The following is a 27640-nucleotide window of genomic DNA, read 5'->3' on the forward strand; positions in this document are numbered from 1 at the left end:
AACGGGCCTGAGTGCTTTCAAATGCTACTGGAAATAAATGGATATCAAGGACACTAGACTTTCATGGGAACAGGCTAAAAGGCTAAAAAATGTAAATAACTTACCATGAATGTTACTCCTACTAACAGAAAGATATACAGATAATTGTTTTAAAGAATGGTGTGTCTAACTGTATAAACGAAAATCATTTAAATAAACAACTTGTAAGCTGAAATTTGACTTGCAATGAGATGCATGACCTCATTTATTAGAGGCAACTAACGTTATCATGTCGATGAATGGAAAAATTCCCAGTCTCATTTTAAAGCAGATGCTTAGGTTAATTGGTTTTGTATGGATTGAAAAATTGTGCATTTTCTTGAAGCAGGTTTGCCAGGCAGGGGCTGGCCGCAATAGAAAGGGCAGGTAGTGGTCTCAATGAAATGTCCTGTCTGACCTTAGAATTCCTTCCAAGAAACCGATACTTGAAGCACAAATGCACTTCAACACATACACATCTTATCCAGCTTCATTCGACTAACTCAGAATTCAGTGTAAATCCACGTAAACATATCCACTCGATAATGTTCAGGGGTTTTTTTTTCAGTACACTTTTTCGTTGAAAATTATCTTAGGAAGCAAAGATGATGAACATTTGTATAAATAAGGACAGAAAGGAATATCATTTTTAAATTGTTGATATTTATTTTCAAAGGTTTATCCCGTAAAAAAACCCCAACTATTAAAGAAATCCAAAAGAGAAGCCATGAAGGGAGAGGGGGCTCCAGGGGAAATGGACACACTGAAGATGACTGGATACTAAGGCTGCAAGATACCCATTATCTTAGGCAGAAGTATGACAAAAGCTATTTATTTATGAAATACAACCCAATGGGTATATGAAAAATTACGAGAGATGCACTTAGAGAAAATAGTGAAATCCTAAAGGCAATAAAGCAAAACAGAGGAAAAACAACTGAAGATAAACAGATGTTTAAACAAGCTGTGAATGAGATGTCTAAAAGTTAAAAAAAACGTGACTGTGAGGAAAAACCAGAGGGGCATATTGATTCCTGGAGGAGAAAGAGAGCTGAGGAATCCAGAATCCTCACTATGGAATGAGAAAAGTATTGATAACCTACCTGCAAGAGGAAAAAAAATGGAGGGAATGGAGACTCAAGCAGAAAAGAGAAAAAGGCAGCCAAGAGACCAGAATCCATGACAAATGAGAATAAACAGATATAAAATGGAAAAGATAAGACAAAATTATCTTCAGAAAGAGAAAGAAAAGACAGGAGTAACTTTAGATTTGTAAGAAGAGCAGAAGAGAAAAATCTGATTATGAGTGCAGGCTTCTTAGTAGGATGGAATTCAAGAGCTAACCCAAAGACCTGAAGCTGGCATCATGTGCCAGATATAAAATATCCATATTTCAGGCTTAAAAGGATCTGAAAGGGAGTGTACTGGAATCCGATCACACAGCTACAGACCAGTTTCACAACGGTGATTAGCTGCCTGCATGCCCTTACCTTGAAGTTAATGAGAATTAATTTTTATCTTACTCATCAGCAAAAAGGAAGGGAAAAGGTTGTGGGAAGGTGGTTATTTTATGCATAAGCTTAGTGAAGTGCATTTTGGGATCTTCTGTTTATGAAGATGCTTATGTTACACTAGAAGTAAAAACTGAATTTTACCCAGTGGCAGACAACATTTTCAAGAAGATCCTTGTACACCTGTAAGAGTTCTAAATATTTTCTAGGGCTGAGCTTCATACGAAAGAAGATGGAAAGCAAGCAAGCACAGACGAAAGGATGGAGAGACCCCAGGAAAGGCAAAATGGAAAACCAATAAAACCCATGCATTGCTATTAATAGAAACAGTAATATGAAAGCAACTATTGTCATACAGGGAAAAAAAAATACATACCTAATTTGGCATAAAGCAATTTTTGTCACAGAGAAGTAAGAAAGATATTTGTACACTATGCAAGACCATAAGAATATAGTAATCTAACAGAAATTTCAAATTAATTGATGTAAGATATGTAAATGATGCATAGAAGATAATATAATTTATTATCAAACGGACATTTGAAAATATTACGAATTCAAAGTAGTGCAGTAGTATTATTTAAAAATCTTCACACACACATATATATACACAGGTAAGTACACATATGTAGAAAAGCCTACATTCAAACTACACTGTCCAAATGTCACAAAATACCTCCCCAAAACCAGGAAAAAATCTGTGATTTATGTATTTCCAGAGAAACACCTTATTATTAAATTACATATTATTCCTTCCTAATAGCTATGGCAGGAAATTCACTCATATGGCAGAAATGAAGTGGAAAAACCAAATCAGTGTCAGGTAGTGATAAATAAAGAAATAGTAGCCATGGCCTTAAGTTATATTCTGCATGTTGTTAAAAGCTTAAAAGACCGTAAAATTTAGATATACACACAAAAAGCCATTCTCTAAGGATATTCAAAGCCACATATGCCAGCATAAAATTGTTCCCAGTCATTCCCTTTCATTACCTGTCTTCCTCATTCTCCGCCAGGAGAATGCTGTGGGAAATAGTGTCAAACTTTACTAAAGTCTAGGTAGACAACATGCACAGCCTTTCCCTCATTCACTGAGCAGGTCACCTTGTCATGGACGGAGCTCAGGTTAGTCAAGCTGGACCTGCCTTTCCTAAACGCATGCTGGATGGGCCTTATCGCCTGGTTGTCCTGTACATGCCACGCGATGGCACTCAAGATGATCTGCTGCATAACCTTCCCTGGCACCAAGGTCAGCCTGACTGCCTGTAATTCCCTGGATCCTCCTTGTGACACTCCTTGTAGGTGGGCATCACATTTGCTAACCTCCAGTCAACTGGGACCTCCCCGGTTAGCCAGGATTGCTGATAAATGATACTAGGTGGCTTGGTGAGCACTTCTGCCAGCTCCCTCAGTACCCTTGGGCGGGTCCCGTCTGGCTCCCTAGATGAATGGGATCCAGTGCTGGATAATATGGCAATGCAGGTGCTAAAATTATAGTAGAGAAGACATATTCTGATCCATTCATCCACTGCTGATTTTACATGCAGTTTTTTGGTAAACAACCCAGCTAAATTTATCAACGGGGATATTTCAAACAGTACCCATATTTATTATCTTTCTTTTTAATATATCATCTACCATGGTTAGTCTTTTTCAGAATAAAATACTTTTAATCTTATTTTTTTATCTCCTGCACATCTAAAATTTAACAAGTTTATTTCATGTCGTTCTGAAAAAATCAAATGAATAAAATATTTTTAGAGTATAGGATTATAAAGATTCATCACGGAAGTCTTCTAAAGTCCAATAACTCAGGGATATAATTTTTAACCAGTAGAGGATAAAAAAATCATAGCTCATGGCCAGGCTGCCATCAACAGAACAAAATTTGCAGCTGTGGTTTCACAGGCTGGAAATACAATACTTCTGAAATGTGAGGATGAGTTATTCAATAATGGCTTTTACAAATTTCAAACTTCTTTTTGTGCTGCAAAACTGAAAACCAGATTTCTTTCCAGGATGAAATCTTTCAGCACCCTGTTGATAGTAAGTATATTAAACTGTTTCGATTTTAAAACCAAAACCAACCATCGAGACATTTCTAAAAATCTTAATGAACACAGAGGTATTTCACATTTTCAGAGTGAAAACACTGACAGTCTGGAGATACTATTTTTATTTTCCTTCCTCATAATTTGTGTGGGTGAAGTAAAAATTAAGCACAAACTCTTCTTATAGTAATATGTTATTTTTGTGTGTGTAGAAGCTATCTATGTATGCATCAAGGCACCTGTTCTTACGAATGTTTGCTAGTTATTTAACGCAGTTTGCAATATATTACTGAATTTAAAACATCTTGTCCTCATCTTTAAGGATTCACAGGACACTGCGCCATGCACAAGCCCTTTCAGCCCAGACACTGCCACTGGATGCTGCAGAGATGCAGGGCTGGAGGTAGGAGGTGGCTGCACAGTCACGTTAGCTCTTCCGCAGCGCTGCACAGGGTCACGAAGGGTAGAAACCTGACAGCTCAGAGCATAGTTGGCAGCTTGTGTGAGAACACAGAAAGAGTCAAACGAGAGGCTAGGCCATAGTTCTCCTTCTCTTCTCCTCTCCTTACCCCACATCTCAACATACTGAAATTGAAAATAAAGACCGAGTATGAAATAAGAAGGGAAGCTTGTTTGAGGAGAGGGGAAAAAAGAATTGACGCTCAGGGCAACCAAGGAATATTCCTAAACCTCTCACACTTCCGTTTAAAGCAGGTTTTAAGGTATTTTAGACAGAACACCTTCTATTGTTTTCCCATGAAGTGCTTCAAACAAATTCATATTTTCTTGTTAAATATGAATTACTTCAAGCAATTTAGCATACTTTCCTAGTAGTCAACTTAAATCATCATATCTATTTATCTGACATATCGAAACACATCTTAACACTTATTTTCATTCTGAGCTTGCAAATATAACTAATATTTCTTCCTACAGTCTGTTACAGTTTTCTGGAAACAGTTTTGAAGAAATAATTACAAAAAAAAAAAAATCATTTGAATCCTAAAAGACTTATATGTGCTGTGAATTTACATTCACAGAAAGCCTGAGCAACCTCATGATGCTCTTCTCTTACTGCAGAGCAGGTTTGAGAAGACAATTGCCATCCCTCACATTGACATAGGCTTGTAGGTGAATAAAGGATTGAGACGACATTTCCTCTTTCTTGAGGACCAACACAAAGCTTGGACAATGATTACACCCCCTATCAACCTATTTTGCAAAGCTAAAGCATATTTATGACATAAAGAGACCTTGTACCAGTTGCCAAACAGGGAGAGTTCCACACACCATAACCAATCAGTGTGTCAAGATCTTTGTTAAAATTGTCTTCTTTTTTAACGTCTGATAATGAAGATCTAGTGATATTCAGTGTTCTGCTTTGCAGCCTGCATTGCAAAATGCAAATGGCACCGTTAGCTATTTTTACCAGAAGAACATGGCTTACTGCAGAGCCAGCTTTCCCCTCTTGGTATAAGAGGATTCAACACTAATTGTCACTCCAAGCTGTGCGTAAGAGAGAAAACATTGCGGAAGGAATGGAAAGGGATCTGAGGAGCAGCAGTAATCATCTGGCCTCCAAAGCAGGTTTTGGCAGTATGCACAGCTGAACATCTATTGCTCAGTCAAGCAGCTTAACAGACACTGCAATCTCAAGACCTGCTATAATGTCCAAGATAATTCTGGCTTAATTTGATGGTTAAGAAATATGCAGTGAAAGGCAGCCACACCAAATGATAATGACAATCAGCATTCAATTTACCAGAAAATCATTTTTCACACATTTTATAACAAACTATGCAAATTAATGTTACCCAGGAAACAAAGGAAAAAAAAAAGGATCACAAAGGGTTCTTTTCTGCCTAAACCCCTGACTTTTCAAAACCAAAGAACTTTAGACAGAAAAGGCCTTAAAAGTCTCTTAATTGTAGGGATTTCTATTTTGTTGATGCCAGAACCATAGTAAACAATTTAACCAGTTTTCCTGGGTTTGGCTTCTGATATGGCTTTTCATATCTCATCATGATATTAAAACATTAATCGAGTAGTAGATCATTGTATCATGTCAGGGACACATGCAGATGAACTTCTGGTTAAAAGAACAGGAATGACGTAATATATAAAACTTCGTGTTGATGGTTCTCAAAGGCATCACTGTGAAAAAACCCACAGCAACCTGTTGGGGCCATGGCTAAGGCCCATGTTGTTTTATTTAAAAAAAAATAGTAATCAAATTCAAAGTTTTTTAGTTTTGCTTCATTTTTGAAAAGAGCACAAACAAACAAATGAAAAAAAGAAATTAAACATTTCCTGATCTTAATGGGATAAAGATTTTCCTTCTTCATATATTTTATTGCATTTAAATAGAAAAAAAAAGGGTTAACATACTAAAATGTGATTTGATTTTGTGGAATTTGGTTTTCACAGGGAATTCTCTGTCACTAAAGCACCCTGACTCTAGTTTTAGCAAGACAGGGTCGGGATTTTTTTGTTAAATATGTCTTTAAACACCTCTGGTTTATTCAGTAAAGGGAAAGTAGGGTGAAAAAAAAGATTTTAAAGATATCACTCAGAAGGCAAATTTCTGCAGCTGACAAATAGGAACCCAGAAGATCAAGATACAAAACTATTCAGAGCATTTCTCCACTGTAGTACAGATGGTAACCATGAAGTTTGGGGTTCTCTGAAAGCATGATTGAAACTGAATCAGAGAAAACTAGAACGTTTGCATGCAGGCACGGAGACCTACATGCAGTGTTTATATGTTTACTCCATAAAAGAAAGTTGGAGATGGAAATATGGAGATGGGAAATATTTTTTCCGCCAAAATTAGATCCATAATAAAACAAAACAATTTGGAAGTAAAAATAACAACTGGTAAAAGAAAAGCACTGCCACCACTTATGAAGATAACTTCTTTCAAAAGGATCATTAAGTCAACCCTGTAACCTCTTGGCATCCCTGTAACAAGTGGCTTTATAGGATAAAAGGCTTCATTATGAAAAAGAAAAGAGCCCATCATGAATTGCTAGGGAATTCTAAGTGGTCTCTCTGCTGGAATTTTATGTGGAATGATCTGTAAACTATTTATGGAATGATCTATAAAATATTTAAAATATAGCTCTATGGTGCAGAAGTACTTGAAGTGTTAGCTGAGAAGACTCTTTAACACAAATTACCAGGTAGAAAAGTAAAAAATAATATCTGTTATTTCCAACTTCAGGCAAATAACAGGAACTAGTAAAAGTCAAATGTTATCCTAAATGTTTTAGGCACAAACAACTATATGATATAATTTTCCCCTGATGTTCCTAAATAAGAATATATTTTTTTTTTTAAGTTTTTAAAAATAAATAAATTAATATTCCAGAAAAAATGTTGAGTGTTAAGAGGTGTCAATAATTTCATAAAGCTTTCAGTCACCTCCCACACTAATACATAGCAAATAAGAACCAAATCACTCATAGCTCTAGATTCATTTCTGAGAAACTTACTTAAGTTCAGAGGCAGAATATTTCAAAAGACCCATTTTCAGTAGAAACTACTGTTTAGAAAATTACATTTTGATGTAAGTCTGATATTAAGGTTCTAAATTCACTTCTGATTATTTTTTTTTATATATATATTTTGTTTTACTGAAACATTTTAAAAGCTAATTTGAAATGTTTAAAGTAAGACAACACAGGTCTGGAAGAGTGCACAGAATTGCAACAAAAGTAAATTTTCTTTTAGATTTGCCACTATTTTCCCATGAAGAACCTTCAGTTACATTTAATAATTAGTTAGTCTTGGATAAACTTTCCAGACCAAAACATATTCACAAATATTCAGACCTAGAATATGGTGTTACAACATTTTTGTGGCGCATCATTATCAGGCAGATTTCTTTAAGTCTACACTGATAATTCCTTAGTACAGATGGCACCTTCAAAATAACACGTACCTAACCAATTCTATCCATGGCGTCTATTTCATAAAACCCTAAGCACAGTAGGCAGATTATTATCTCCATCGACACAGTTGAGACCTCTAAAATCCACATCCTGATCTGTAGATCAACCTATGACTCTTCAAACTCGCACCCTCTTCAGGTCTGTGCCAAGGCACAATGGCATGAAGTAACTCATAGAAAGATTCACAATGCAAGCAAACAACCACTCATGCTACAGTTTACAAGTAAGTCAGATTTACAGGGAAAAAGTGAAGTAATGCCTGCATATCACTGTCAGAGGGCATCTAGAGCAGTCGGGGTATTCTCTAGGAGGATCAGGGTGGTGCTCTCACATAAGCAACTAAAGTACAGACATGGTCCTGCCTTTTCCGTCCTCTGGTCCCACAGTTCTCACACCCCTCAGGTCTCAGCTGGAGCAGAAAAGTGGGCAGACACATACGCTACAGAGATATCATAATATTCTATCCCTTATCAACCCAGAGTTGTTCTAGCAGATGTACTGCCAACAAATTTTTTTGTTTCAGCAAAAAAGACGACATGATGGCACAATTTCTTGCCTTTAACCTGCAACACTGTGTCCATTGGTAAGAATTCAGGAATCTTCCAAAATAACCTAGAAGGACGGAAAAATACTCTATGCTTGGTATTTTTTATTGCCTTTTGCTATCTGAAACTGGTATACGGGATTAGTTTCTTTGACAAAACTTAGTCTTTCAAGAAGGAATACATTAAGGTTGGTTACCAGACCATCTTTCTTTATTCTACCTAATTATCTTAAATTTTGATAATTTAAGACAGAAGTCATGATAAACTTGATGCAGGTAAATATGCTAAGACCATCCAATAACCCTAATGTAACCCAAGTACCAAAATGTAATTGCCCCCTCGTGACGGACGATACTGTTCAAGTTTTTTTGCCTTCTGAATTCTGAAAGAAACAAGCTTTTTCCATCAAGTTAGAAAAGCTATTTCATTTTGTTGCTTATTTAACAATTTTTTCTTTCAGGGAGCTTTAGTAAGCTACTTGGGGAAAAAAAAAAATAATCATAATTGTCAGAACATAAAAAGCAATACTGACCCTGGAGTTCTTTGCTTAAGCTTCTGCATCAGTATTTTCCTACCAGGTTTAATATTGAACCAACCGGGCAGCACTTAGGGACTTGTTACATACTTACCCCAAGCCATTGTGTTTGGTATTTAAAACAAGCTGACGCTGAAAAATCATTTAAAGGTCCACTTTGCTCATTACATGTTTTCCCAAATAACTCAGTAATTAAAAACATTGAAAATATATGGAAAAAAAAAATAGAACAAACAGTAATCTCACATGCCACATGCACGAGATATACATAATGATATAATCAAACTTTGATTTCTAAATTTAAGGGTGTGAACTTGAATCAGACACTCAAAACAATAATTTTTCAATCCCAGCTTTAGTAAAACAACATTGTTCATTTATCTCTTAGAAGAAAACATGCAAAAATTAGTTCTAAATAGCTTCAGTTTCTCAGCTATAGGCAAAATATGTCAACAGCATCAACCTTAAAATATTTTGAACCAAGTAATTTAATTAATAAAACTGTCTTGCCTTTCTATTCTTGCTATTTAAACTGAATACAAAAAAGTACAAAAAAGTTTTATTATTCCTTTAGTCTTCTAAAACACACTGACCAATTATTTACATTACACTTAATCAATATTTTGATTCCTAAATAAATTTTATTTATTAGCCACACATAAGACCTTCCATGAATAAATGACAATGCACTTTTTCCTAGTTTTTTGGAGTTCATTTGGGGTTGGTTTGTTTGGGCTTTTTTAAGGGGAAATATTCTTGCTCCCATGGCTTTATTTCCCAACATTTCTAAGTTTCATCCTGAAGAATATTTCTACACAAGAAGAAAGAAAATTCAGAATTTTCGGAAATTCAGAAAGTGAAGAAATCGTCCAATAATACAAAAATTCCAGTCAAAGAGATAAAATTCTAGTCAAGACAAAAATCACTGTAGCATCAAACTGGAATTTGTCAAGTTATTCCTAAAAGTTAATTGCCCCTCACTAGTAAGCACTATTATGTTAAAATACTTAATATCTGGATATTTACAAATATGATGCACCAGTACAAATTGATATCCACTACTTGCTATCAAAATCTAATACACACGTTAGAAGATTTTAAAGAGCAGAAAAATTTTGACTGCTGTCCCCATAAAATGAGGGTATGAACACAGTGTGTATATTTTGTGCTCATTAAGCTGTAAGAACCATCAATTAATCGTAACTCTATGTATGAGTGTTTTAATGGGTTCTGAGCAGGGGAAGCCTTTTTTCTTGCTGGTACCTGACCAAACATATTCAAAGTGATGTCGTCACATTCAAGGCACGTTACTGTCAACCTGACACTTTAATCAACTCTTCAATGCTAATCAAGTAGTGACATGTGGAAGCAATATTTCACTTTCTGATTTAGAGGAAATAAAGCAGGAGTAACCCCCCCCCCCCGAAAAGCAGTCCTTGTTTGTGTGCTTTGCCTAACACCTCTCCTAAAACTGTGACACCAGTACAGACTTACATCTAGAGCAACGGCGGTAGCAGATGGTATGTGATGCATCTCAAACAGTGAGGGCAGTGTGTGGAGGTACCCACCGGGCAGACTGACCTCACGTGCCTTGTGTTGAGGATTTCCTCTTACTGCTGGCCTGCGGTTCCCATTTTCTGCTTAGGGATAAGCAGGGTACAGTTTTAACGGGGATTTAGAAATAAGACTGATGTTAGTACTACTAGGAGATGCATGGCTAATTCCCAGTACATGTGGTGGAAAGAGGACCCGAGGGTCTGTTCTGTTTTCAGCAGCAGACTCATTTTCTTTCAAAGCCTAAATGGAACTCTTGAAAAATACTGAATTGAAAGCCTGATTGGGGTCTATTTCATTGGGATTTGCCTCTTCTGTGGTGGGACTGTAATCATAGAATCATAGAATCATAGAATCATTTAGGTTGGAAAAGACCCTTGGGATCATCGAGTCCAACCATCAACTCCACTCTACAAAGTTCTCCCTTACACCATATCCCTTAACACCACATCTAAACAAGTCTTAAACACATCCAGGGATGGTGACTCCACCACCTCCCTGGGCAGCCTATTCCAGTGTCTGACCACTCTTTCTGTGAAGAATTTTTTCCTAATGTCCAGCCTAAACCTACCCTGCTGCAGCTTGAACACATTCCCTCTTGTTCTATCGTTAATTACCTGTGAGAAGAGACCAGCACCAACCTCTCTACAATGTCCTTTCAAGTAGTTGTAGAGAGTGATGTGGTCTCCCCTCAGCCTCCTCTTCCTCAAACTAAACAGTCCCAGCTCCTTCAATCGCTCCTCATAAGATTTATTCTCCAGGCCCTTCACCAGCTTCGTTGCCCTCCTCTGCACTCGCTCCAGCACCTCGATATCTCTCTCATATTGAGGTGCCCAGAACTGGACACAATACTCAAGGTGTGGCCTCACCAGTGCTGAGTACAGGGGGACAATCACCTCCCTCCTTCTGCTGGTCACACTATTTCTAATAAAAGCCAGGATGCCATTGGCCCTCTTGGCCACCTGGGCACACTGGATCCTCAGAAACAGGCAAATACATTAACTCCCTAGACTTCTCCCTGTATCTACTAAGGTTGGGCACCAGATACAGAGGAGAGAAAGCAAAAACAACTTTCATATCTCTTTCTGCAATCAAATAAACCACAAAGTAATAATCTGGATGTAGTGAAAGGATATTTTGTAATGATTTGACATGTATTTCAACAGTAAAATAAAAAGGATCACGTCACAAGTAGCTCATCACTGTGTTTCAAAATAAGCATATCACTGTATAGGTAGGAAACCAAAGAATATTTTATAGCACATACTATTTTGTCAGGTTTAAAGGGATGGCAAATCAGTAGAGAGTTACAGGCTAAACCAGTTTTGCAGTTTCAAAGGGCTAAATGGAGAATGGTTACATACATTTGGAATTTCATATGACAGAAATTCAATCTTTTTATTAATATTTTAAAAATCATAACTAATAACTGCAATAAAAATGAAACCCGAATAGGGAAGAAGGATTGCCATGGACAAGATATTGCTTAAGAGTCAGCGATTCTCAAATTCACAGCTTTGTACAGCAAAAAAATAATTAACATGACAAACCATGATCAACAGATGCAAGGGAAAAATTCAGATTTAGGAATGCGTGTGGCTCTAACTGTAATTCTTCCTCTCTCCTAGAGACAAAAACCTGGTACTTTAAGAGGCAACAGAAGTGAAAACCAATCTCAAGGAAGACTAGGGAAGTCAAATGTGTAGTCATTGAAACCTGTTCTGTGAGATCCAGACATGAATTCTTTGCTTCTCTTGGCACCCTACAAAACATACACAATAAGGGGAGGGGGGTGGGAATGAAATCTGCGTTCCAAGGTTTAACTCAGTCCAACAAAATTGGCTTCCAAGCAATAAAAAGTTGCAAACTGTGTCTCATCCGCTGTTTCTCAGAAGGATTTGTTGTAATATCTGCTTTATAAATGTTCACTAGCAGACCGTGATGTAGTCAAGGAATTGCAGATTTATTGCAAACTGTTTTCAAAGCGTACAAGTGTTCCCTACTATAGTGGGCACTGAAACCTCTATTGAAAAATGACAGTTTTGCTCATGTGAACAGGAAGAAAAATGACAACGGTGTTCAAAGATCTGTTATCACTCTTTCTAGGGTTCTAAAAATTGCTTGTGGATAATATTGCTTGTGAAAAGAAAATTAAACTCTAGTTTTGGAAATCTGCTGGTGAGTGACTACATTCCAATTGCTCACTGTGTTTCAGATGACACACGAACTCTGTTACTGTAAAATAAACCTAGTGATGATTTTGTGTTTATTGATATGAAGTCTGTGATTTTTCGGTATTCTCAAGCTGTTATCTCTGAAAGCATCATCTGTAAACCAAAAAGTTACCCATCTACCCAACAACAGGATTTTGCTGACACAGAATTAGTCTTCCCTGTAATTTTCTAGGCTTCCACATCTCTGGTGATTAATATGATAGCCAGACCCAAAGAATCATTAATTTCTCATGAACCATATATGTTGCACATGCAGTTACCGCTCTCAAAAAATGTACATCTCTGTCTTACTGTAACTTTATTAGAGACTAAAGTTGTACCTTTCCTAATGAAGTCATAGCCTGTCCTCATTTTTAGGTTAATGGGCTGTACAGTAACATTACCTGCATGTATTTTTAAGGGACGTAGGTGTAAATTCAACAAATCATGATGACAATCTTATATCAAAGTTCACATGGTGTTCACAAATAGCCTAATGATTGGAGGCAAGGTTTTGCAACATTTCAACAGCGAAGTATTCAGTTCTCTTCAAACAAAAACAAAGGAAACGGCCCGTCTCTTCCCTGTAATCCTGCAATTAAGGTGCACTTTACCACTTATTAAAGCCAGAATCCCAGAATAATCCTCTAGGTCTGTCAGTCAAACACACCATATAAGAATACGAGCTACTATGATTCTTTCCCCCATCATACTGACATTTCCATTTTCATTCCTGTGTCATTTATATAAGCTGCACACAACCATGGCCATGAATTTTAAAGAGCTCAGGTCATATTAGGGTCTTTTTCCTCCTGATGAGATTTTGAAAGAGGAGAAAGACTGCATACTTGAAATTAGAACCCTAAATTAAAAAAAAAAAAAAAAAAAAAGCCTTAAAAATATGGATCCTATTTCTTTTTTCTTCCCCTTTTCTAAAAAAATGCAGCCACTTTGAATGCTGAAATGTCTTTATTGGATAATGATTTTTTTCTTGATGATGATCACAGAAAAAAGAAGTTATTTTCGTCTTGAAAGATAACTTAAATACTTAATTTTGAAATACAATTAAAGAATCCTCAGCTGTATATGCTTATTTTGTATATACTATTTTTGACATAGTTTAGAAAGAATTTATTCAAATTCTCTGCTAAAATCTGTTACTGCAATTCTGGAACTGCACTGCATGCAATATAAGCACTACTGTCTTGCAACGCATGTTATTTGCCTGAACTGTATATGCTTTTGGGATACACAAAAATGTTTTCACTACTCATCTCTGCCTGAGGCCAAAACCATGTAAAGAAGAGCTGTCAAGAACTGTTTGTATTAAATGAGAACACAGCATAGAGAAAGAATGGATAAGAAAATTAGACTACGTAAGAGCTTTTTTTCACCTCCAGTTTCATTTCTGAAACTCAGGTCCAATCCTAATGGATGTCTTTAACTACTACTTCAGCGGATGAATCATATGCCTAATAGAGCACTTCTCTGAAGTACTATTGAAAGAAGAAAAAAGGACAGTAACATTAAATTTGTACTAAAAATGGAGATGAAAATTGTGTTTGGAGGTTATTTGTTTTTAAGCATGGGACACAAATAATAGGCTTAGTGTTAAAATTAAATCGCTTTGTTCACATGCTACTTACAGCCTTCATAAATATCTGTTGGTATGTGGACTGCTGCGTGTTGGTAAGATGTTTGCCGTCGGAAAACAGGATCTTCTTCAAATACTGGTCTGATTCTCTGGCTGCCAGATTCAGTGTCATTCTTTTCAGGCTTTTTAAAGAAAGACATGTAAAGGGCAAAGTATTAAAAAGTATGCTAAAGACATTTGCATTCACATTTGCCGCTTTCTACAGAACAGATTCATAGCCTTTCTTTTGTAGCTAAGATTTTGCATTTGTGTAGAAACACGCTTATTTGCTCCAGGTCCAGAAATATTTGTGTATATTTTATTTTGAATTATGATGTACCAATGCAATTCAATGAAATGAAGAGCTACAAAAGAAAAACGAGAGCCTGAGACCTTACACATCTAATTTTCATAAGTGTGTGGAATTTTTACAACCATAATGCAAGGCAAATATTTTACCTTTTATTACATGTAATAATTTGTACTTAATCTTAAATATAAATACTGTATATCTCATTTTTTTCATTCTGTAGATTATATAGTTAATCACAAATCTTAAATTGATACCACTAATATACATTTAATAAATAAACTTTTGAGAAACAGCGGTGCACATCCGGACAAAGAAAGGAAATCATGCCTTCTTAAAACTTCTGTTTTACACAGGTTGTGTGCATTGACTTATTTTAATAATAAATTTCAATGAGAAATTTCAATGTTAATCAACTTCGTACTCCCCTGGCTACAGCTGCCTGAGTGGAAAGGTTCCCAAACACTCAGGTGCTCACCACCACCTCCCATCCCCTCTCACCTGTCTCCACCCCGGCTTCTTGATTCTTTCCAATTCATGCAGTCATCTGGACTAGTTTTTAAAAATTTTGAAAAGCAGAGGCTTTTTCTAACTTAGCTACAAAAATTGCATGAAGTGTGGAAACCAAGGAGGTAGCTCAGACCAAAGGGGAGGTTGCAAGGCCTTCACCTGGCTCAGCTGCAGCTGGACCAGGAGGCCCCATGGCATGACTAGACCGCCACTTACAGCAGTGATGAATCAAGTACAATGCCCCATGATTACTCAGGCCAGCAATTGTGGGCAATTATAAGGAAATTTTTAATACTACAGAGTCATCGGTTTTTGAAAACATGTTATGCTTGAAAAATAGCGCTGACAAAGAAGCACCTGTCTGGTCAGTGTGTGTTGAGGTTATAATTTTAAATTACCCACAAAGTAATCTAATTGAACTGCATGTGTTTCTTCATCTGCTTCATCACAGGGTTACAGGCAAATCTTATAAGTATAGGTTCAAAATGTTGCCTGAAGTAAACAGCAGCCTGAGATGGGTTTCAAGGAGGTGTTTTCCTTGGGAACCACAAAAGGCAGGACTCATCTAACCAGTGACATCCACTGATTTCAACAACATGGCAGTGTTGAGCTCATCACCCCAGGCTGCCTTCATAGGCAGTGAAGAGAAATGGGCATCTTTAGAGCGTAATTCATCTCATCTCAATTAGACACCTATTTTCCCATGAGATGAATCATGCCTTAGAATTGGCTCCTTCTTCCCATTGACTATAAAGGCAGCCCTAGGGCAATTCACCTAGATGGAGAAGTCTGCAACATAGCTGTCTAGAATTAGGTGAGATGAATCTCACAATACAAGTCTATTAAACGTCTAGAAGAAAAGAAGGTGGGTGCTAATTTTGATTGCTTTCACACAGCATAGCTACTCTATCTTATGCTAAGTTAAACTTGTTACCTAGTACTTAACCCCACTCTGGTGGATGAGGCAGGAAGGAAAGCATGACTCCTAACGCTCAAAGAGATTGGGAGGGGACAGAGCCAGGACAGCTGACCCAAGCTGACCAAAGTGATATTCCATACTATATGATGCCATGCTCAAGCATAAAAGCTAAGAGAAAGGAGGAGGGGAGGGGGCCATTTTTTTATTAAGGTGTTTGTCTTCTGGAGCAACCGCTGTGTGTACTTGGGCCCTACTTCCCAGGAAGCGGCTGGACATTGCCTGCTCATGGGAAGTAGAGAATAAATTCTTTTGTTTTCCTTTGTTTCCATGCACAGCCTTTGTTTTTCTTTATTAAACTGCCTTTATCTCCACCCACTAGTTTTTTGTTATCTTATTTTCTCCCCCCTGTCCTGCTGGGGAGGGGGAATGATAGAGGGGGAAGTGATAGAGCATCTTGGTGAGCACCTGGTGGCCAGTGTGACGGTGTGCTCCCCCTTCCTAGGAGCCAACCTCACCTTTACCTCCCGTAACCCTGCTGGTGCCTGTAATGGTGATGGCTGCACCTGGCTCAACATGGTTTTGATGATACAGATAACAACACAATAGCCAAGGGCTAACTTCAGCAATGCTGGTACTGCGGTCAATATGCAAATATGACTCTAGGTCAATCATCCCATAAATACTGATCAGCACAAGAGCCCCTTGAGCTCTCCTGAACGACAGTGAGCTGTACGCCAGGATCTTCCTCTATGGAGGGACACCGCTCAAGGTTACTTTTACTTCTTGAGATTGAGAGATTCCTTGCCACAACAGATCCTCGGTAAGTGACTAATACCATGCTAAACTTCGAAATCTTAGAAAAGTGATATAAAGGATTGATTGCACATAAATAATTCTTTAGGCATAAACCATTGACCAAGTCTGGGACTAGGATTGGATCTAGCCACCCCTAGACCCCTCTCCAAGAAGAAGTTTAGAAAGCAAGAGAGTCCTTTCTGAACCTCATGACCCAACAGGAGGGTCTCCCTGACAGTTTTGTCTGACCCTGTCCTCTGTGCAGTGAATAATCAAGTGTGCCTTGCCATCTTGAATCTTGTTAAAACACTGTCACATTTACCATCAAACTTTGCTAAATCCCTGTTTCATACCGATGAATGTATTGCTGCTTCTCTCTGAGTGAAGTGCATTGCTCCATCCACAGCAGCCAGCCAAGGTCAACCCACCACAAACCATTATAACTGACTGAAATGTGCAAACTGAAGCCAGGATCAGTAACAGACTATGTGTTCTATGATTTGAAATGACCCAGCATTATGATAGCTTCAGACAATGTACTTTGGCTCAATTGTTACATAGGTTTTCAGTGGATTTTTTTCTTCTACATTATCACACAGGATTCCCCCCACCCCAAACTGGAATGCTACACATTAAGCAAATTCTGGAGTTCTTTTCACAAGTTATGTTTGGGCTTCACGCTGCTCAAAGTAACGAGTTTGTCTAATTCTGCAAATGCAATCTCAATAATCAATCGTTCATGTGAGAAAATTTCTCTCCTGCTGGAAAGACACTTGATTTTAAAAACCCCTAACACTCTTATTTCTGAAATTAGTACCAATGACTACAAACTCTCGATGCTTTCATAGAACACTTCAAAAAAGAACTGGGGACCACAAGCCACATTATTACAATACAACACTAGAATGACTGGGTACCATAAGATTTTTTCCAACTAATTTTACGCAAGAAATATTTGGGAGGGAGGGGGTATGATAAGAGAAAAAGAGGGTAAACAATAAGGTCCTTGCTAGCAGGTCTTTCACAGACATTTTCATACTACAGTATATTTAGATTTTTGACCGAACTTCCTTAAGCATCTGAACCTAAAATTATCATGTTTCTTCTGCTTGGTATTTCAATTTCATTCCAAGTAATAGATACTAGTTTTCATCCTCTCCCATCACTCATGTGTTATGGAAGAAGCTTCAAGTCGGCTGCCAAAATTTGATTAAACTTTGTTGAAACTGAAAGGGTTTAAATAACCCACCTGAATGCCTTAAACTCTCAAATGCAAAGTCTACTTCCCACATTTCTAACAGTACACACACCCAGCCGACCCCCCGCAAATGCCTATGGTAAAGACTGAACCTACTATTCTTCCTACCAACATTCCATGATACCAAAACCAAAAATTGAATCTAAAACCTCTTCAACTATGTTTTTCTCAATTTAATTGATTCACCTGCTCCAGCTGAACTGCATTTTATATCTATAAAATATATTTTATTTTATATCTACCTCTGCAGCCTTGATGGGGGGCAGTGGATCTATCAGGACTACATAAAATAACCTAGAAGCCTTTGCACCCCAAGCATTGACTTTTCCTGGGAGGATTTTGTGATGTACAACTCTGATACTGAACCAATGCATCTATCTGGCCCCCCAAACCCACAGACACCAAATGACAAAATCCTTTAAAATTTTGTAGTTTCCTTCACACAGGATTAATTTTGCTATTAAATCTAAAGGTGTCCGTGCTAGTTCCGCACACGACAGGCAAGTATCAGAAGCATTAAAGGCAAAACTCACTTGAGCCACTACCTCCTGACCAGCAAGACTAGTGCTGTGCCAGGCCTTACGTACCCAATGTTTATAGTGACCCTTCTTTATAAAGTAAAAACTACTTAGTTTTCATTTGCCAGATTTATGAATTTCTAGTCACCTACATCTAAATTAAAAAACAAAATCAAAAACATAATATTAAAAGGAAAACCTCAATGTTATTAATTATTTTAGTCTGGTATTTCTATCCAAAGCCTGTCAGATTGTGGCATTGGTTGGTACAGTTTTAATACCCAGTTAAACTTTGTTTTCAGGAAAGTAGTGAATAACATATTTTGAAGGAAAGTAATCCAGCATGTGAATATAATTAAAACCCAACTCCAACCAATTTCTCTCTCAAGTCAGGAGCTGAAATACAATCAATACTGGCACTGGAAAATCCCACAGGAGAGAGTGGCTGAAGATTAATTTTCTATCTATTCAAACCTGGCCTTCGCTTATTGAATTACATCGTTACCTACCACTGACAGTCAGCAAAATAACTCACTCATTTCTCTGCAATGAATCTCCAGACCAATTTCTCCCTCCCTTGTGAGGCAGATAAAATCCATTTCTCTTTTCAGTTCACATTTGTGCCATTTTAAGCCCTTATTTTTTTAAAATAAATGAAGTATTTTTTCATGTGTCCAGCGTTCACCATCAGAATAAAGGGAAATTGATATAGCAGCTAAAATTCAGGTAAAGTGGGTTCTTCTGTAGCTGTTTTTTGTGATCTTGGATAAATTACTTTTGGCATGATCTGAAATAAACTGGAGGTTACTTTCTGGTTTTTGTATGCCAAATCCATAGCAGAAATAATGCCACTTCTCTCTCAAGGGCTTTGTGAGCAGAAATTAATGTATGTACATGAGGTAACTGGAAGCTTTATGCCCAGAAGCATCACTGACAAGATGCCTATAGAAAAGCAACCAACCATTAAAACAAAATGAAACGAGGCCATTTCAAGAACCTCCGATGTAGTTTAGCTGCCCATTTCACTGCAGCCAAACATATCCCGATTGCTTTTCACAGCAGTTATTTTTCATCATCGTAGCCGTAGGAAGATGAGTGGATTTTGCACATCTACTAGTAAATTTTCATTTAGTTGAAAAGCACTGGTCACTGTAGAAATGAGAAATATTTTTTCCACAAATATAAAACTTACTGGTTTTTGCTTCCCGCAGCTGTTGAAAACTGAAGATTAGAAAACTGATATTAATTAAAAAATACCATCAATGAAACACACAAAAAGCCACAACCAAACTGAAACACTCTTCAGTTGTTTTCCGAAGGCAGACTCTTGTCTGGAACAACGTAGAAGTTGCTCAAAGCATCAGAACAGATTTAGCATCAGGACAAAAGAATAAAAGACAGATTTCTTTTTTTTTTTAATTCCTGAATCGATATCCAGCAAGAAACAATGGCACCTGCCTGCTTTCATACTTATGTAAAATAGAAAGGAATCGGTTGCTAGTATTCTCCATCGCCCCAGTATCTAGGGACTGTGTTTTGCATAAAACCTCTCTGTCCCTACCAACGCCATTTTAGAGAACGAGTGTGAAGATGGAATTAGAACTGTTACGGTGTTAGGGACATCCAAATTCTTGCTCTGTCATTCCTTTCTGTCTTTCCTTGCAGATTTCCAAAAGTTTTATATTTTCATCTCTAGGTTTCTATCGCTTTTTGATTTCTGAATATTTGTTGACATTTTTAAATGTAAAATTTTGGACAATTGAGTCTCGCTGCCTATGCTTCTTTTAGTCCACTCCCAGACGTAGTCTGTGCAAACAAATGCCACCATATACAAAATAAGCACAGAATTTTTCCTACACTCAGTTCCTTACTCAAAATCAGTTTTGCAGTTTTGTTGGGTTTTTTCCCTCCCTGAGGAAAGCACTCCAGCAGAACTACATACGCAGCCCCTCTGACACTGCTTCTGGCCCCACTAAAAAGTTACAGCTGGGCCTGCCGGGGAGAGTAAAATGAAATGTCGCTTGAAGCACAGGGCTCAGCAATATGCCTGCAGCAAGTGGAGGACGGGAATGGCTCTTCCAAGGACAAGATAGAGGGAAGTTAATTTTGAAGAGGCAGCTAAAATGCACTTCTAATAGCCACAGCACTTTCATAGCATTTAGATAATGTCGTGAGTGCATTGTCTTCTGATACCTTTTTTTATTTCCTTTTTGATAGATGTGATTTTCCAGCTGTGGGAAACCTGGCAAGTGCATTTAGGTGTTTGTGACAGAACTGCAGTTTACTTCCTTTTTATTTGCGTGTCAGTGGGGAACTGCGGTCTTCGTTCAGCTACACTAAGATTTTAAGTAAAGAGAAATCCTTCTGGCTACTCTTAAGGACAAAAGTTGACCAAATAAGAAAACAGTTATCTCAGAACTTATATATTCTTACTTTATTTTTTAGACAAGAGAGTTATTTAATATAAGAATATATACACATATTCATATATATAAACATAAGGATATATATACAGGGTCTGGGTAGCTTCAGATGTAGGGAAATAGTTTTCTATTTGCAACTGTGTGTCATGCTCAAGTACCAAAAATCAATACGAGTTTTTTCAGTGCTTTTACTGCTTCCATATGTTTCTAATGTATCAGTTGGTTACTGTATGTCGGTAAGAAAGTGAATGGAACTCTGGATTGAGGGTCTACTTTTTAAAAAAAATAAAATTATATAGCAGCCAATTTTATTTTCAACATTCTGCCAACTGAATAACCTTAGTACATGTCAAATATCAAGTCATATTAATTAAAAAACATTTATTTGCCTCAAACATTTTTCGGAATGCAAACTATCTTTTGTTGTTAATCATTTCTATGCACCTACTTACAGACTTGTCCCTTTCTGCTGTTTACACAACTGTATTATTTTTTTATAGAGCGGGTTCAAAACCCACTCTGTGCATTCATTTGTCTGACCTTCATTGTTCACAGCTTCTGACCAGGACTTTTAGATATCCGCAAAATTACTATATATCCCAAACATAATAGTGTTTTCTTTTCTTTGTATCCCAACCTATTCACAAAATTCACTGCATCATGAATTTTGTTTCATGAATAAATGAATACTTGTTGTCATTTATTTATCAAACATAAGTACTTGGAAGTCTGGGGATGGACTCTTTATTAGGGCTTACTGTGATAGGACAAGGGGTAACCGTTTTAAACTAAAAGATGGAAGTTTTAGACTAGATATAAGGAAAAATTTTTTTTTTTTTTTTTTATGAGGGTGGTGAAACACTGACACAGGTTGCCCAGAGAGGTGGTGGGTGCTCCATCCCTGGAAACATTCAAGGTCAGGTTGGATGGGGCTCTGAAGAACCTCATCTAGTTGAAAATGACCCTGCTTATTGCAGGGTGGGGCTGGTCTAGATGACTTTTAAAGGTCCCTTCCAACCCAAACTATTCTATGATTCTAAGAAAATATGTCTCTCTTGTGGCATTTCAGTGAATTACATTTTAGAGAAACAAATGAAAAAGACTGGGTTTTCCTAATTTCTTCAGGTAGAGAAAGTTTCAAAAGAGAAATTCAAGCTTATGAAAACCATCTTCTATTTGAAAGAGTTGACATCCCATCTAGGAGTGTGCCTTAAATACCATGACTCAGGCAATTATAGTTTCTTGTGAATAATATAACTATTTTTTTAATTTCTGACAATCGAGATGTAAGAAATCATTTGGCAATAAGCTAAAAAAAACAACAAAACCAAAAACCAAACTTAAGACAAAAAGGTAGCAATACACTGAGAATTAAAGAAAAACACTCAAAGGACTGACATAGCTTTTATTTTGACTCATATCTACAGGACCTACCCTTGCATTTTCTAGCTATCGCTTACAAAAATCATTAAATAAAAGTTCTGTACAATTTTGCAGGTAGGAAACTGGCAGAGACAGCCTGTTTTCAATGATGTGATGAACAATTACCCAGCAAGTAGTGGTAGTCAGCGTATAGCTGGTCAAGTATTAAAGAAGGAATTTGATGCTAAATCAGTGGTCCAAATGGTGCAGAACATGGCAATACATCATGCTAAAAATTAAAATTTGTTTAACTAATACTTTTTCCACAGGAAGTGGAGTACACACATGTTCGGATTTACACTTTGAAACTGAAAATAAGAATTCAGATTCCTTCCGAATTTACCAAATGGAATTTGTTATTTCATCTTGCAAGCCAAGACCATTCCTCCATGTCCTTGATGTTTACTTGGAAACTGAAAGTATATGTTGCCTGAGACACTTTCTTCCTGCAACTGATGCCCACTGAGCTCAAGGAGACCACCTGCTCGCAGCCACGGGCCCAAAGCCACAATGCACGTGCTCTGATTTGAAAAGGTAAAGAGACTCTCGACTTCAAGTGTCCCAACAAGGTAACGGTAAGGAGGTTAGATTGGGTGGCAGGATAAGGAGCTGAAAATCTGAACTCTCCTAAGAATATTAGTAATTAACGTAATTTATTTCAAAGATCCATGCAAACAGCTTGTCTTTCCTAAAACTGACACAATTTTTTAGTGAGTTGGACTTAGTATGTGTTGAAACCTTGATTTCTTATTCAATAATCAGAAAAGAACTGAAAGTTATGTTCTATTCTCATGATTGCAGATTACAGCTGACCTTCACAGCAAAACTGAGTAAAGTCTGCTGTAGTAACATCAGTATGTAAAATTTCTTTTCTGTCCTCTCCTATTTTCTCTTTAACTCCAATGCCAGGTAAAATGAAATATTTATTTTAAATATTTAAACACATAAGACATATAAGGCATCTTAAGTCACCCTAAACCTCTCCCAATCCTCACATTGTTCCGGGGGTGATGGAGAGTTGCCTCATAACGACATCAGCACCCTTGGATCAACCCCATCTGGTCCCATGGACTTGTGTATGTCTGATGTGCTTCGGTGTCCCTAAATCTACCTTCTGCTGTTGTAGGAATAGCTTCTCTCCCACGGTTCTGCCGCCAGGCTAAGGCACATGGCAGACTGATGCAAACAAGGCACCAAGTACTTCATCCTCACTATTACCTTAGCCGCAAGGTTCGCTTCCCATTGAGAAGTTTCTTTAGCTTTCCTTTTGATATCAATATCCTTAAAGAAGCACTTCTTGTTGCTCTTGATGTCCCTCACCAATACAAACCCCAGACGAAATTTGACTTTCCTAATTCTACCCCTTCCATCCTTGAACATTCAGGCAACATCTCCATAACCTTGCTGGGTCATACATCCTGGTGAGGAGTTCAGGAGTCATGATGTGTAACACCATCTGAACCTCTCACCTTGATTCTTTTCTATATGGAGTGATGGCCTGGGAAAACTCAGGAATTTAGGACTAGGGTGTTCACTAAGAGTGATTTTTCTGCCTGCTCTTAAGGTATCATGTATTGGACAGAACTGCCTACTTCAGTACCGACTTTGCTATTGGCTTTACTGGCTAAAATGATGTCATTAGCCAACACACCATGAATATTAAAATAAAAGCATATCTTACTCTAACTGATTAAAATGTTACGAGCAGTTCAGAAAAGCCCAGTGAATTATTAAAAAAATACTTTTAAAATTCATAGCCTCCTTCAAACTATTGCATTCACATCCCACTAGAGTGATCAAACATACGCAATATAAAAAATAAATAAAAAAAAGAATCCATTGTTGACAAAGTCCCATAGAATACTTGGTCATCTACAACTTCGAGACACAAATGCACTCTGGATAATTTAGATTTTTCATACATCATCCAATTAAATTTCAAACTGGAGACTGTTCTACTGTTTATTGGAATAAATTACACTGCCTACCTTTTACCACCCCCACATCTGATTAAAGATCATATCCCTGGAGAATAAGAACTGTTAAATCATCTTAATGCTTCATTGGGAATTAGTTATAATACCCACTGAATGTGAACATTTAATTAATTTGATTTTTTCATCTGATGCAGTTGTCTTTGCCATGCTTTGCTAAGCCATCAACTGATCCTGTTTCACAGCACGTTCTTATCTACAGTCATCCTGGTTGGGTCCAGATTTTGTACATCCTGCAGCACACTAATTGGTTATTGCTCTTTCTTCTTAATTTGTGCCGCCTACTGTGTCAATAACATTAATAACAGTAAAGCCCTACTTTGAGAAGGAAGTTGGACTACCTCACCTCCAGAAGCGCTCCTAATCTAATTTTTTCTGTGATTCTCTGAGTTAACACTGATGGGGCTCAAAACACTATACAAACATCACTCACTAATTCATGCAGATATAAATATAATGCAGCTTTTCGCTAATTAAAAACAAGCTGTATCTAGGTAGACAAAAGCGGTAGGTAACACTAAACCACACACTGATCTCTGGGTTACATATGGACCATAGACTTTCCCTAAAGACTAAATACCGTATAATAATTTAAGTAAAGTGACATAACACTATGTAAGACTATTTATATGGTTTTTAAAAATGCTAGTATGGTGAAAACCAACAACGCAATAAATTAGAAGAATAGCATTCCCAGAGACTGAGGGAAACTTTAGAAAGATATTCTTTCTGCGCAAGAAGAGAATCACATTATAAGGGGGCAAAAAAATGAAAAAAACAAAAAAAACCCACCCAAGAAAAGAAAAAAAGAAAAAGAAAAAAAAAGGAAGAAGAAACAAGTCAACTTTTAGATGTTGAAAGAACAAAAAAAAAAAAAGGCAGCAAAAATACTTTTGTAAAAGGTCAGCTGCAGCTGAGTTCAAAAGCTTTTTGGGTCTGGACAATGTAATTCCTCACTGGATCAAAAATCCTTTGCAATACACGCCACAAAGGAGAGCTGCAAGAGTACCTGTAATTCGCGCTTTCACATACTAATGCTAAAATCTCTGAAAGACTTCAAGTCACAAGACAGAAGCAGAAGCACAGATGGCCTTTCAAAGCCACGTGGGCAAGAAAAGTCTCTGAAGCTAAACCCCAGCTTGCCTCCTACTCAGCCCTACTCAAGGCATTACTCAGGTGCAGAACTGCAGAGTAAATGACCTTGCATAAAATAAGAGGCTTCAATTCTGAAGCTCTGCTGCTTTGCCATACTTAGGGCAAGTGCTGGAAATTAGAGATGTTAATGAAGAGAACTGCAGGAAAGGATAACGCTGGGTACAGTAAGAAAGCCTTATACTTCCTAGAGTAGACTGATCCACTTATAAACACCTATAAATGAGATGCTTTATATTAGATATGGTTGTCTTCTTCAGTCTATTTTTTTTCATCTGTTCTCCAAAAAACAGAGCGTGTTGAGAATGGGTATGTGGAAAAGCCAGGGAGAACGATCCAGCCTTTTTACAGATGATATCGGCCAGTTCAGAAATACTCTCATTTGCAGAGTCAGGGGCAGGGCAGGAGCAGGTGAGGAACTGCATTTCAGATCACTTACACCACAGGGAGCTGCCTGATAATCCCCAAACAGTGCAATACATAGATTATTTCCTGTCTGGGGATACTTTGAGAACCATAAACCACTCTGAAAGTGTCTCCAAGAAAGCCAATGTGGTATTATGTCTCCTAGCAAGGCAGCGTTTCGTGTCATCTGAGGAACGCAAAACTAAACATTAACCTCCCAATCAACTAGTAATAATTGTATACACTTCCCAGAATGGAGATTATGGAGCGTCTCCTTTGCCCCATATACAAACTGAATATTAAAGCCAATTTTGTAAGTATAATATTTACCTCATCTCAACCATACCTCTGATGAAGGGTTCAATGGGTCATTTATTTCATCTGAGATATGGGTCAGCAGTAGATCACCAGAACCACAGAGGACACACCTATCAGCATTTTTTCTTTTTTTTTTTTTTTTTAAACTTAAACTTGAAAACACAACTCAAAGATTTTGGTCATTTAGCTATCTTGAGTCTTAATAGTAAATCTTATTAAAATATTGTAAGTGCTCTATTCCAGTTTTCTTGATCTGCCTTGCAATTTTCAAAGCCTGCTTCTACCTTCAATCAATATGAAAGCATCAGATTCAGTTATTCGGGTTCTTTTATACCGCTTCAAAATCTCAATGTGACCAGCACGTTTCAAAGTGACATGTCAAAACATTGCTACCTATAATCAGGCAACAAAGCGCTCGCTAAAAAACACTACTTCAAATGCTATAAATATTCTGTAACAAGTTCAGCTTTTGGAATTGCTTTTAGTTACCAATAAACAACATCACTGCATTCACTGCAATTGTTATCACTCATGCTTGGATATTAGTAGGAAATATCCTGAAGGAAGAAATTTTCCATTAAGCTGATGAATCACTAGCTTTAGGGCTGAATTCTGATCTTTGGTGTGACATAAACTCAGCCTCCACGGGGAGACTTCAAGCACTGCTTTTTTGTGCAAATTTGCCTTCAAGGTAGAATTCTCCACATTAAGAACATCCTCATCTTTTTTAGGACACTGACAACTACAGTTATCACTCTTGCCATTACTATTTCATAAGTCTCTTTCACAGGTAGGAGATAGCTTTGGGGCAGTCATATATTTCATTATCATGTATTTTTCATTGCAGCCTCGAACATATATTCATTTGGGAGAATAGAAGACTTGCACAAATTTGAATAAAGGAATATAAACCTGACACCTAGCTTTTTAACCAGAATACAAAAAAAAAAAAAAGCAAGAACTCCTGCTCCCTGTAGCAATAGATCATTATAATTTCAATAAGAAGCTCAAAGGAATGCCTTTTCTCCCTATGGGTTGGACTCCAGCTTACCTATAATGCCTTGAACTGGAAAGACCTGACATGTTTTGCAGTGATAGCTGGTAAAAGGCACACATTTCTCAGTGAACAATGCATAAAGTCTTGGTACTAAAGCAGGCAGTGACAATCATGCCCTCACTGTCAGTTCTGATGCTCATTTCCCAAAGAATGGCATCCAAATCACACTGTTAGAAATCATCACACTGGATTGCAGATGTGAGAGAGGAAAGTGCACAGCAAAAACACTGGAGTATGCATGTTCCTAAAAGGCCTGGAAGTCAAGGTACCATGGAATTACTAGAAATAAGAACAATAAGCCCTCTTATACAAAAAGTATGAACAACAGAGGTAAGACTAAAGAAAATAAAAATATGGCTTTTCTGCTTACTCCTCCTCCCATTGTACTAATGATAAGATGATTTGTGCTATCTTGTAACAGAATTTTTCTATATCTTCTAAATCTATCTATCTACTCCTTTTTGGGCAGGTCACTTTCAAACATATTAATTCAAATGGAAGTATTTTGATGTATGTACCAAAGCAAGCATGTTCTATGAAATCTAG

General features: G+C 37.3%; 1 protein-coding gene across 4 annotated transcripts in view; it reads right to left on the minus strand.

Moving 5' to 3' along the window:
• CACNA2D1 (calcium voltage-gated channel auxiliary subunit alpha2delta 1) overlaps positions 1-27640 on the minus strand; it is a 429793-nt gene that overhangs the window by 167059 nt on the left and 235094 nt on the right. For all 4 annotated transcript variants that reach the window (XR_008465561.1, XM_054196028.1, XM_054196020.1 and 1 more), the window contains exon 6: positions 14027-14156. Coding sequence is in view for 3 of the 4 variants with exons in the window: in XM_054196028.1 (XP_054052003.1) it covers positions 14027-14156 (130 nt within the window). In the remaining variant the exon portion in view is untranslated. The remainder of the gene's footprint in view (positions 1-14026; positions 14157-27640) is intronic.

The sequence above is a fragment of the Rissa tridactyla genome, chromosome 1 (assembly GCF_028500815.1).
Source record: "Rissa tridactyla isolate bRisTri1 chromosome 1, bRisTri1.patW.cur.20221130, whole genome shotgun sequence".
Lineage (NCBI taxonomy): Eukaryota > Metazoa > Chordata > Aves > Charadriiformes > Laridae > Rissa > Rissa tridactyla.